We start from the raw sequence: 13,334 nt of genomic DNA, 5'->3' as shown, positions 1-13,334 counted from the left end.
TAGTTTTGGTAAAACGCGTCTAAAGTTTGAGTTCAACGTAACTATACCTTTCCCAGCGCTCGAACGCAAAGAATAGAGTCGTCACGGTTGACAATCTATAATATAAGAAATACTTAAATTTACGTTCTAAAAATTTGTTGGCATATTCTTAAAGAATTACATTAACATTTTATGAAAAAAAATTTTTTTTTTTCGAAATTTTACAGGTATTTGTCCCCTTAAGTACTTCGGCATACACTCTTAACTCTTCCTTTCTCAAAACAGATTTTCTGTTTCTTGCATATAAAATTAAGCTCCATTCTATTCTCCATAGTGAAATGTATGTCTTTTTAGGCATGAAGACTGAGATCAAACTCATATAGAGACGCCAGTGAGAGCGAATTATGTTGTTTCTATTCAGCTTTTACTGAAACAGGCAAAGCTCACTTTGTACGCATAAGGTACGCACTTTGTGTAAGTGTGCGCAAAAAAATATTTATAGAGAATATACAAACAAAAACGCTATGTTTTGAAAAAATACTATTTTTTTCTCAACCCTAATGCCATTAAGTAGATCGATATTTTCTAAGAATATCTTTTATTATAAAAGAGTATCGATATACTTAAAACAATGGTCATTTATACAGAATTATTTCAATTGCATAAAAAACGTCTACAAGCAGCAAACCGCAGAAGAACGCTGCTCTCATTGCGCACATTTACTTTTGCGGTTTGTGCCAGTAGAATGAATGTATTAGCTATTTGAAGAGGAGTCAGACAACGGTGTATTCTCTCACCTTTACTGTTTAACATCCACTCTGAGAAAATTTTTCAGTAAGCATTACAAAATTTGGATGTCGGTATTAAAGTGAACGGTATTAACATTAATAACGACAAATATGCTGTACTCTTTTAGCTTACAGTCTGAGTGGAGTAAAAGCACTGGCCAACGATGTTGCGTGCTGCAGTAAGAATTATTGCTTGAAACTAAATGCTAACCGAACGAAGTTCTGAATAGTTAGCAACAGAAACGCAAGGCTAACAGTAGACGACTTAAACATGCAACGAGTGCGAAATTTCAAATACTCAATGCTGGATTACCGAAAACTGGGATCCTTCTAAAGAAATAAAAGCTAAAATGGAGTATTCAAAAGCAGTATTTTATAAGTACAGAAATGTACTAAGTAATCATGACTATAATATTGTATGAAATTAATAATCCGAACTGTTAAATAATACGCGGTGCCTGTCATTCTTTATACTATTAAATCACAAGCATTGATCTGAACAAATTAGAAGCATTTGAAATGTGCCTTTATCACAGATTCTTACAAATAAGTTGGTAAGATAGGGTGACAAATGCGAAAGTTTTGCGAAGAGAATAGAGAATAATCCTGACTTTGCCTAACGATTTCGATTTAGAATGTGGTGTTGCAAGTAGACTGTTCCGTACTGCGCGAATTTTCTTTGATATATGTACCTGCCGAACCTCTCTCAGAATTTTTCCAAGCTAGTGTTTTTAGAGCTATAAAGCATGAAATGCTCTCATTAAAAAATAAATAAATAATTGGCGTGTACTTTTCTGTTAAGTGTTTGGCCGAGCTTTTCCTCCTATTTGTGGCGTGCGTCTTGATGTTGTTCCACAAATGGTTTTAAGCCGATTCTGAACGGCAGATACTTTTTTTATGAGGAGCTTTTTCATTTCAGAAATACTCTTGGAGGTTTGCCATTGACTGCCGAGGGGCGGCCGCTATTAGAAAAAACTTTTTCTTCATTTTGGTGTTTCACGGAGATTCGAACCTGCGTCTTCCGAACGGTAGTCACGCACCAACCCTTTCGCCATTTTTCGTCACTATTAAACTATGTTCTACTTAGCCTGTAAGAATTTTTATTGCAATTTTTCTTCAATGTCTAGAAACTACACAAATATAAATATTTGTTTTGATGACAACATCAGCGGTTCTTTCCAACGCATGCGGCAATAGACAACCTCACTAAAACAACTCACTTTATAAAAACCAGTTTACCTTGGAATCCCCCTCGCCTATACATATATAGAATTATATACGTCGTGCTATAAAAATGCAAGAATCCCCCGTTGCACAACTACCTTTATTATTTACAAATTTCTACTTAATAGTCAACACTCAACACCCGCATGGCGTACATTTGTTAGTTATGCGCACGATAAGGTGTACTGGGGCACCACTTGCCTTGGTATGCATAAAAACTTATCAACACAGGGCAAGGCAATTCAGTTGATTTTCGAAAGCACTGCCATATAGAGGCGAACGCTGGTGTAGACCGCATAACTATCAAAACGATAATACAAACATACACACAAACAAACGAAGTTGTAATTAATTGCAAACATCAAATACGACATGCAATTTCGGCATCTATTCACTTCGTTGATGCTCGGCATCTTCTTTCTGGCCGCATTGACCTTAGCACCTGCTGCTGCTGATACCGACACTCCTCTCTGCCCGTGTCCACGCAACTATGATCCGGTGTGCGCTGCCAATTTGATCACCTATGCAAATCGGTGCGAATACGATTGTGTGCGTCGTGATGTGGAACGCAGGGGACGCAGCTTGAACTTGCTGCGCTCTGGACCATGCTAAGTGGGACGGCGCAACGGTATTGAATTGTAATTGAAATTTGTACAACAGGCTTTTTTGGTGACGCCAAAATTTACGGAAATGTGATGATCGTAATGATTTGCTTTACTAATATATATTTACGTATGCATTTCAAATAACATGCGAAGGTGTTGACAATTTTATGTCGATGTTAAAATATAATAAATTATATATTTTTCTGTGAATAAAATCCCTTGTTTTATTACAAAGTTTACTGAGTCACCATTGAGCGCATTCATAAATATCAGCGTGTCTGCGTGATAATATAAATTTGTATTAGCAATTTATCGCATTCAAAGCTTCTTATCAGTTGCCATATCTGTCATCGCAGCGATAATATTTCAATATATAAACCGAATCAAGGAAACAGCCAATAATGCTTTGAATGGAAAAATATAAACACGTTTCAAATAAAAGTCGGTATAAGGGGCTAATATTAGCCACTACACGAAGACTCACGCAGGCGAAAGACAAAATTTTTAAAATCGAAAATAAAATAATAAAATAAAGTATTAAATTTGATGCCTTTTCACCACAAATATTATTAGCGGTAGTTTACATTTTGTTACGCTTGTGCAGGGTGGTTCATCTAGAGTTTGAAACTTCATTTAAGGCAGCTATTTATTCGCGGGAAGACCGTTTCATTCAAATGGCTTCTATGACTAGCTTCTGCCAACCCAAATTTTCAGCATAGGGGAAAGAATTAAAAAGGAGTGGCCAAGTTGACACCGTTAACCGGCTTTCGGCGAATTTCAGAAATAATCAGCTGATTGGCTGAACCACCCGGGGCCATGACAGCGGTTGATTTTTGAAAAAACTGAGACTGTATTGGTGATATACGAAACAAATCCACACAGTTCTCCTCCTTTTGCTTCGTTGCCATCTGAACCATCGAAAATAAGATGCGAAATTGTTTCAGTTTGTGTGAAAGCGTGCCCAGGAGTTCGTAATGATGGGCGAAAACAGTTCGTTATTGCGTTAATGGAAAATGTCGCGTTTCAAATATTTATAATTATTTGTTTTAAAATAAAATTAAGTGAAACATAATAATTTAAATTAGAGTGTGTTTTTAGAATTTTCCAAAGCCTCTTATATCCTTTGCGGTTTTTACTTTTAATTCGTCTTCAATAAATAAATGTAATTTTATTGAAAACTGGATGTTGGTGTATGTCTCTAAACGTGTATATCTGTAAATATTTTATGGTTGAAAAGCGTAAGCAAGGGAATTGAAAATGAGTTTGAGATATTTTACGAACATACTTTTGTTAACTATTTTAAAGTTAGAAAAAATTAAAGTTTATTTGATTTAACTTATTTGTTCGTTGTTCGCAATAATTTTTGTTACCCACTTTTTTAATATGTTAAAAAATTGCAATATTTTATATGTTTATTTATACTAATGTATTTTGTGCTCATTACTTTATTATTATTATATTACTTTTATATTTCAGTTTTTGATAACTCCATTTAAATCTCAATTTTTGAATTTTTGAAGTGAAACTTCTTAAGCGTCGATGGACGAGCGAGAATGGAGAGTAAAATTTCAAGGCCATGCAACGTTTTGGGCATTTTCGTTCCGCGAGAGAGGAAAAACATATAACGTAGAGGAAAAGGAGAGAGAGAGCTACACGTTATATATGTCTTGGATACACTTTAGGCTATTTTTCCCGCGTTTTTCCTTGTGGTTGCTAATTTCTAGTGAAAAATAACACTGTCTACTTTTTGGCGCTTGTTTGTTGGTGCAAACTTGTAGGAAATATATTTTTGGTCCCATTCTGTTTGTTTAAAAAATGCCCATTCAATGCTTCTTACGGTGTGGCATTACTGACGAATGTTATAAAATGGCACAGTTTTAAAGCGCTCTCATGAAAAAAAAAAGTTTTACAACTAGAGTGTGTGAATACGTTTGAAAAGAGGACAAAACTCGACTGCCACGTCACCAAACACTCACCACAATATTGTTTTCCCCCATGGCAGATTGATCAAAGATGATAGATTTACAAGGTTTGCCCCTTATCTATGGTGAAAATGGAAATTGTGAGGGAAACTGCGGCTGCCGAACTCTGCATAATTATTTCAAAAATATTCACACACTCGTCCAATCAGTCGTTGTACAGTTGGCGGCGAAGTGTCATTGATTGAGTCGTATATCACTAACACAATCTTAGTTTGTTCGTAAACATTTCCCAAGTGGCGTCAGCCAATCAGATGATTTTATCAAATTCGCTCATAGCCGAATAAATACCAGCTAAATAGTACACCTCTAAAAATCTTAGCACATTGGCCAAACTTGGTTATCTATCAACCTTGGATTTTCAGTACATTTTCCCGAGCTTTGGAACTTATCTTATCAATACACAGTGGGACTTCGATTTCATATCTCAACACTTACATTGTCTGTGGATGGTTGGTGTAACATTAAATGTTCACAGCGTCCCATAAAATTTGTCAAATGGCATCAAAACACACCTTCTAGGCGCCTAATTCGCATCACTCTTTCGCCTGCTTATTCAATTTTAATATTTACCAACTCTGCTCGAGCAAAAAAGCGACGCATTTTATAAATATCACATTTCATAAATCTAAACTAAAATTTTGACACTTCACAAACGTTATTTTAGTTGTCAAAGTCTAAAAAAAACAATAGTTTAAATTTCAAATATTAAAAAATTCCTACTTTGACCACCCTGTATTAGGAAAATTTGTATAGTACCACTTTTCAAAAACTCCAACCTCCATTCGCCTGCTTAGATTAATTTTATGCATATCGTTTGAGGTGCTGTTGTACTTATGGAAACTTTACAGATGTAGGGCATCTCCTCGCCTGTGTCACCAGTTTCTTTGCACTTGGCAAAAATACAATTTATAGACCTGATAATAAGTGCCTGATAAGTATTGCCATCACAAATTAATTTTTTATTAAACTGGGAAAATCAAAAACCAGATAATTTATTTGTCTAAGTGTGTACCTTTGCACAGTGTTCTTGAAGGTGAAGAAATTTTTTGCATATCTCAGAGCGACTAACTTTTATCGAACTGTCTTGAAGCGTAATTTCCTGAAATAATGATTTTTCCTGAGCAATATGCCAGACTGAATTATGGAGAAAGTAATTACTCTCACAAGAAGACCAGAAAACCGGTCTATAGTGCTGATATTATATGCTGATCGTTTCAAGCTCTCCCAGAATGGATTTGATTTTGTTCACATAACAGGCTAAAGTTTTCAAGGCTGCTTGAATTTGAAAGAAAATAAGTAACTCTATTTTCTACTAAGGTCCTTGTTATAGGTATGCATTGTATGGCCTTCTATATAATAGCACCTGATACACATTGGTAATAGATATACATGAAAATGGTCAAGGAGCTTAAATGATGTTTCTAAGTGTGCGGCGCGGTTGAAAACGCCTCCTCCTGTGATTCTAGCTTCAAGTTCAAATTAAGTAAACAATTTAACAAAATCAATTTAAATTCAATAAATTTAAATTAAGTAATATAACTATATATAAAAAAGCTAAGATATGTATGACAATATCCATGTGGTGTAAAGGTCTATGGTGGTAGTCCCGGTGAGGGTCTAGGTTTTTTCATTTTTTGGTAAAAACAGTTCTCAAGGGTCGAAAAGCCATCGTTCATAAACAAGTTGAGTAATTACAGGTTGCATTAAACCACGAAGAGGCACGTCTTAGCTTTTCTATATACAATTTTATTTTTGAATTTAAATTTGTTCGAATTTAAATTTATTTTATTTTGTTACTTATTTTTGCTTTCAAACCTTAATTTATTATTTTAATTATTACCTACATAAAAAATTTGTTTTATTTAACAATTAATAATTTTATAAAAAAATAGTATTTTATTTGTTTTGTCTTATGATTATTTTATTTTATTACATTTTTTTTTCATTTTATTTGTTTACAAATTAATTAAGTTAATAATTTTATAAAAAACATATTTTTCTCTTGTTTTGTAATTATTTTATTGTTTATTTTTTTGTTATTTTATTTTAATTGGAAAATTAATTATTTTAATAATTTTATAAAAAGAGATTTAATTTTATATTAACTTGTTTTTCCTTTATGCAATTTTATTTTCCTTGTTTTTTTGTAATATTTGTATTAAAAAGTTTTATTTTAGTTTTTTTCCTTTTTTATTTTATATAAATATTGTATATATTTTTTTTATTTAATTTATTTTTTTTATTTTATTTAAAATTTTTTTTTATTTTTTTGTTTTATTCGATTTTATTTTATTTAATTTTTTTTTCATTTTTTTTTATTTTACATTATTAAATTTTTTTTTAATTTTTTTTTTATTTCATTTTGCAAATTAATTATTATAATAATTTTATAAGAAATAGTTTCTCAGCTTTTCTTCCTTTATGATTTTTATTTCATTTACTATTTTAATATATTTTTAAAAAGAGATTTAATTTTATGTGAACTTGTTTTTTCTTTACCTCGTTTTTTTATTTCGTATTATTTTATTTTAGTTAAATATATTTCGTTTTGTTTAATGAAAGTTTTTACCTTCAACCGTTCGGAAATTTGTTATTTTATTGTAATATTTGTATTGAAAATTTTATTTTCGTTTTTTGAGTTTTTTATTTTATATAATTTTGTTTTTTCATTTTATTTTATTTTATCTTGTTTTACGCTTTTATTTTACTTTTGCATTTTAATGTTGTTTGGTTTCCTTTAACTACTTTTTTTTGTTATTTATTTTACTTCCTTTTATCTTATTTTATTTAATTGAATTTCATTTTATTTGTTCATTTTTTTACTTTCAAGTCCTTACAAAATAAATAAAAAAAGAAAAAGATTGTTAGTTACGTCGAAGTCCAAGAATTAAAAAAAAGGAAAAGCGAATATCGAAGTTACTTTACATTAACTTTTCCAAGTTGCTTACCCAACTCTCATCACACATAAGTTCTTTTTGTCAATTGCTTTTTAAACTGCTTTATTTATTAAATTTTTCAAAAACTGAATATCAATAAAAAATATATGACTCATTTCCATGTAAGTTGCCATCGAACTCATTTGCAAGCTCCCTCGCGTAGGATAGTCAAAACTCTGCCTAGACGAGCCAGGATGGAGCGCTTGCACTCGAAGATGCAGCGGTTGCTATAAGTGCGATTGTCCGACCCGCAAACTGGTGCCAAACTGCGATCACAGGCGCATGCCGCCAAATCCGTATCGTCATCAGCCTCAGCTTCCTCATCAGCTGTCACCTCGGCTAGACTACGTGCCATGGTATCACAAGCGCCCGAGCGCGCCTGCGTCAAACTGCGACCCTTGGCGGCCAACTTCTTACGTGCGCATTCAAAGAGACAGGGATTGTTGTAGGTGGTCAAATCGGATCCACACACAGGCGAATACTGGCGGCCACACATGCATAACTCCTCGGCAGCATCAACAGGTGCAGCTTCAGCGCTAATGCTGGCATACGACTGGTAGACGACGCAGCTCAGCATAACTAGCAGGCTAATAGAAAATTTCTGTGAAAAGTGCATTTTGCACAATTTTCGGATAACTTCGTAATGAAAATACGTGTAATTTTGCGAATATGCTCGAATGAACTGAAGAGTAGGCAGATATTGGCAATAGCAGGTAGTCGATTGTGTGCGGAACACGGGCTACCGTTTTTATCAGTCCGCAATTGATAATTTAATGGGTGCTTGCAATGACGCATGAAAAATGTTTGAAATCGAATGGTCTGATATTTGAAAGTCTGTGCTAAATTGAAGGGAATAAAATTGAGGAAGAAAGGAAAATGATTTAAAACCAGATACTATGCAAAAGTTTATTAAGTTGAAAAAATTTCAAAAATAAGAATATTAAAATTCGTATACAGCAGTTTTTGGCGCTTCAATTCTCACACATGGTTGGGCCAACATCTGCTAGTCACCCACTATCTCGTAAAATCCTACATTAGTTTAATCTTTTTGGCAACTATTTAATCAGCACTCGAAAAGTTTGAAACATTAAAAGCTCACAAATCAAATTTTACTTGCGTATGGGAAAGTTGTTGAAAAAAAAAACATTCACATATAGTTAATAAAACCAGCATTACAAATAAGGTATTTAATTTTTATTTGCGAATGCAATTAGTCGCTTGCTAACTTATTTAGCAACAGCGCTCAAGGTTCTCGTTACCACTCATAGGTATAAGGGGAAGAAAAAGCCGCCCTGGTGGTCAGAAGACCTGTCTACATTAAGAAACGACAGCAGAAAACAGTTTAATAGAGCGAAAGCGACACGAGAGAGTAAAGACTGGGACTGCTACTACAAGAAGTTAGGAAAGCGAAAAGGTCTGGTTGGAGAACGTTCTATGGAGAAATCGAAGGAACCACAGAGGCTTCCAGACTGCGCAAAATCCTCTCAAAAAACACAATCCCACCGGATACCTCCAAAAACCGGACAGGAGTTGGACTACTTCGAGTGACGAAACTTTGAAGTTGCTAGTGGACACACACTTTCCCAGCAACGAATCATCTAACGTATTAATCAACAATGGTACAGAAAGACCAAACTCTGACATTGAAGAAATAATCACTGAAACTAGGATAACCTGGGCAGTGAACACGTTCAAACCATTTAAATCACCGGGTCCAGATGGATTATTCCCGGCCCAAATACAACATTCACTCAACTACATCATGGACTGGTTGACGGCCATATTTAAGGCCGCTCTGAAACTGAAAAGTGTCCCATCAACATGGAAAGAGGTAAAAGTGGTCTTTATCCCTAAAGCGGGAAAAAGTTCACACACAACACCTAAGGATTTCAGACCAATAAGCCTATCCTGCTTTCTGCTAAAAACATTAGAAAGAATTTTAGAAGAGCATATTAGGGCTAACATCAGCCCTAACAAGCTCAGCATCTCACAACATGCGTACTGTAAAGGGAAATCAACTGAAACAGCACTTAACTCACTTGTTACAGAAATCGAGAAGTCAATGTATAATAAAGAATTCACACTGGTAGCCTTTCTAGATATCGAGGGCGCATTCAACAACATCCTACCGGATACCATAATAAAGGCACTGACGGATTTCGGGATCTCTGGCGCTCTAGTTGAGTTCATCAAAAACATGCTCTTGAGCAGATTTGTGATCGCAACCCTAGGGGCCTCAGAGATCAAGAAAAAAGTTAGCAGAGGAACACCTCAAGGCGGTGTGCTGTCCCCTCTCCTATGGGTGCTGGCACTAAACTCATTGCTAAAGAGCCTAGAGGAGAGAGGACAACACGTTGTAGCATATGCGGACGATGTTGCAATGGTAGTAAGGAGGAAATTCCCCAATACACTTATAGAAGTCATGCAGGATTTACTAAACATGGTTGAAAACTGGTCAAAAGCAAATGGGCTAAGCGTCAACCCCAATAAAACTGAACTCATCCTATTTACCAGGAAACACAAAATTCCAAATATAACTCCTCTGACTCTAGGTGGAACGGCACTGTCATTTAGTGATGAGGCCCGCTACTTAGGTCTAATACTAGACCGAAAGCTAACATGGAAGGCAAATGTCGAAGATAGAGTAAAAAGGGCGACAATAGCACTATACTCTTGTAAACAGCTGATAGGACTAAGTTGGGGTCTCTCCCCATCTATCGTATACTGGCTTTACACGGCAATTGTCAGACCAATCCTAACATACGGCATATTAGTATGGTGGCCAGCTTTAGATAAATTGTACATTAAAAGAACCATGGCACACGTACGAAGAATGGCCAGTCTTTGCATCTGCGGGGCCCTCAGAACCACACCCACAGATGCACTAAATATTATGCTTAACATTTTACCAATAGAGCAGTACGGTAAGCAAACAGCTGCCAAAGCAACTCTCAGACTAAGAGAAATCGGCCTACTCAGAACGTACCAAAGAGGGCACTCCTCAATTTTAGAACAATTCCCCTGCATTCCCAGCACAACGGATTTCTGTAGGACCAAGGACATCAATTTCGATAAATCCTTTGTCACAGTATTTCCTTCCAAAGAGGAATGGGATAACGGGCTCATTTTTAAGATAAATGTCTTAAACATCTACACAGATGGCTCAAAACTGGACAACCAAGTAGGTGGAGGGATCTACTCCGACAAACTCGGAGTATGCCAATCATTTCGCTTACCTGATCATTGCAGTGTATTTCAGGCGGAAGTCACTGCCATAAAAGAGGGACTTAAAGAAATAAAAACGAGAGTATTATCCGCAAATGAAGTCTTCATTTACTTGGACAGTCAAGCAGCAATAAAAGCACTGGAATCAAAAACGCACTCGTCAAAAACAGTTCTAGAATGTTTTAAACTACTAGATGACGTATCTAAGTGCTACAAGGTGCACCTTATCTGGGTACCAGGCCACAGGAACATTGCAGGAAATTGTAAGGCGGATGAACTTGCAAGAACCGGTACAACGCTCGATCTCGAACCGGATAAGGCGCTGATAGCCATGCCCATAGCCACTTGTAAACTACTTATAGACAGGGAAACCATCAAAAAGGTAAATACAATCTGGCAAAACCTCACAACATGCGAACTAAGCAGACAGACATGGCCGAACTGGAACAGCGGCCGATCGAAGATCTTGCTAAGATTCAACAGAGAATCTATAAGAAAAATGATAGGTGTATTAACAGGTCATTGTTTAATAGGCAGCCACGCTAGAAGGTTAGGACTACCTTACTTCGATTTCTGTAGAAGCTCTCTAAATACAGAAGAAGAGGAAACAGTCAGACACCTTTTATGTGAGTGTGAAAGCCTAGCTAGGAGAAGGCTGCGCACCCTCGATACAGCATTTCTAACCGATGTAGCGGATATAGCCCATCTAAAACTAACGAAGCTCTGCTCGTTTATTAAAGCAACCGGATGGTTTGAAAGGGAGCACGTAGAGTAAGGATAAGCTCCAGTGGTATCACAATGGACCTGCTGAAGGTCTAAGTGTGTCTTACGACAACCACCCTACCTACCTACCTCCCACTCATAAATTGCTGCAGGCGCTCTGTGTCTGTGTGCGCGCTCGTAGGCACTGCAGCCGTGTTTCCTTAAATTTATTTCATTATATATTATTAAATTTTAGTTCACTCAGTGTATAGTTTCATATTTCTTGCTCTGCATAGTAAATTACACGTCTGTCACTCGGCCCACTGTAGGCTACGGTTATGTCATAGTAGTTCAGCCCTATGAAGGTTAATTCGCCTTTAGCTATTGGGTACGTGTGGATTGTGCTGCTCCTTCATATGAAATGTGATCATCCCATTCCTGAAAGAGTGTAATTTAAAAATCTGTAATTTAAGTCCCGTACGGCCAGCGCATACAAAGTTCCTGAGTGAGTGAAACATCCAAGCACCCAGTAGCAAATATGAAAGGAAGCACCCAAGCATTGTCAAATTTTGGTATTCGTGAATAGCAGAAGTATTGTACGAGGTGTGTTTATTATGCTGCTACATGCGAAAAAGAAAACAGGCATGGAGCGCCAAGTCTTCTCTGTGAAATACAGTACCGTCCGCGCCTGTAAACGAATCTTGTAATACTCGGAATAGGTGTTTTTTGTTAAAAAAATGTTAAGGCTTGCATTGAGGAATGTAAATTTTTTTCGATTTTTACTAACTCGAGACTTTCGGGTTTTCGTTATTATAGTTTCGGGATCCGAGAACCAGTCCCATAACTTTTCTCTTCTTCTTAATTGGCGCGATAACCGCTTACGCGATTTTGGCCGAGATTAACAAAGCGCGCCAGTCGTTTCTTTCTCGTGCTAACCGGCGCCAATTGGACACTCCAAGTGAAGCCAAGTCCCTCTCCACCTGATCTTTCCAACGCAGAGGAGGCCGCCCTCTTCCTCTGCTACCACCAGCTGGTACCGCATCGAATACTTTCAAAGCCGGAGCGTTTGTATCCATTCGGACGACATGACCCAGCCAACGAAGCCGCTGGATCTTTATTCGCTGCGCTATGTCTATGTCGTCGTAAAGCTCATACAGCTCATCGTTCCATCGTCTACGATATTCGCCGTTGCCAACGTGCAAAGGTCCAAAAATCTTACGCAGAATCTTTCTCTCGAACACTCCAAGCGTCGCTTCATCGGATGTTGTCATCGTCCAAGCTTCTGCGCCATACGTTAGGACGGGCATGATGAGAGTCTTGTAGAGTGTTAGTTTTGTTCGACGAGAGAGGACTTTACTGCTCAATTGCCTACTTAGTCCAAAGTAGCACTTGTTGGCAAGAGAGATTCTACGTTGGATTTCAAGGCTGACATTGTTATCGGTGTTAATGCTGGTTCCTAAATACACGAAGTCTTTTACAACCTCAAAATTATAACTGTCAACAGTGACGTGGGTGCCGATACGCGAGTGCGCCGACTGTTTGTTTGAAGACAGGAGGTACTTTGTTTTGTCCTCGTTCACCACCAAACCCATTCGATTTGCCTCTTTATCCAGTTTGGAGAAGGCAGAACTAACAGCGCGGTTGTTAAGGCCGATGATGTCAATATCATCGGCGTACGCCAGCAATTGTACGCTCTTATAAAAAATTGTGCCTGAGCGATTAAGTTCTGCGGCTCGTACGATGCTCTCCAACATCAGGTTAAAGAAGTCACACGACAGCGAGTCACCCTGTCTGAAACCTCGTTTGGTATCAAACGGCTCGGAGAGGTCCTTCCCAATTCTGACGGCGCTGCTGGTGTTGAGCAACGTCATCTTACATAGCCGTATTAGTTTT

General features: G+C 36.8%; 2 protein-coding genes across 2 annotated transcripts; one reads left to right on the top strand and one right to left on the bottom strand.

Annotated features, from left to right (window-relative positions):
* The first annotated feature begins 2,153 nt into the window (after nt 1–2,153).
* Nucleotides 2,154–2,811, top strand: LOC128862865 (serine protease inhibitor Kazal-type 1). The gene has a single exon (XM_054101648.1). It carries the CDS (start codon nt 2,364–2,366, stop codon nt 2,601–2,603), a length of 240 nt encoding a protein of 79 aa, XP_053957623.1. The 5' UTR covers nt 2,154–2,363; the 3' UTR covers nt 2,604–2,811.
* Nucleotides 2,812–7,560: 4,749 nt separating this feature from the next.
* On the bottom strand, nt 7,561–8,381 carry LOC128862864 (serine protease inhibitor dipetalogastin-like). Its single transcript, XM_054101647.1, has one exon. It carries the CDS (start codon nt 8,128–8,130, stop codon nt 7,654–7,656), a length of 477 nt encoding a protein of 158 aa, XP_053957622.1. The 5' UTR covers nt 8,131–8,381; the 3' UTR covers nt 7,561–7,653.
* Between the last annotated feature and the right edge of the window lie 4,953 nt (nt 8,382–13,334).

The sequence above is a fragment of the Anastrepha ludens genome, chromosome 5, assembly GCF_028408465.1.
Source record: "Anastrepha ludens isolate Willacy chromosome 5, idAnaLude1.1, whole genome shotgun sequence".
Taxonomy (NCBI): domain Eukaryota; kingdom Metazoa; phylum Arthropoda; class Insecta; order Diptera; family Tephritidae; genus Anastrepha; species Anastrepha ludens.
The sequence above is the reverse complement of the archived record's forward strand: the minus strand, read 5'-3'. Positions and strand labels throughout refer to the sequence as shown.

Coding starts and splice junctions, on each gene's coding strand:
- LOC128862865 (XM_054101648.1), top strand. CDS start 2,364: ATGCAATTTCGGCATCTATTCACTTCGTTGATGCTCGGCATCTTCTTT.
- LOC128862864 (XM_054101647.1), bottom strand. CDS start 8,130: ATGCACTTTTCACAGAAATTTTCTATTAGCCTGCTAGTTATGCTGAGC.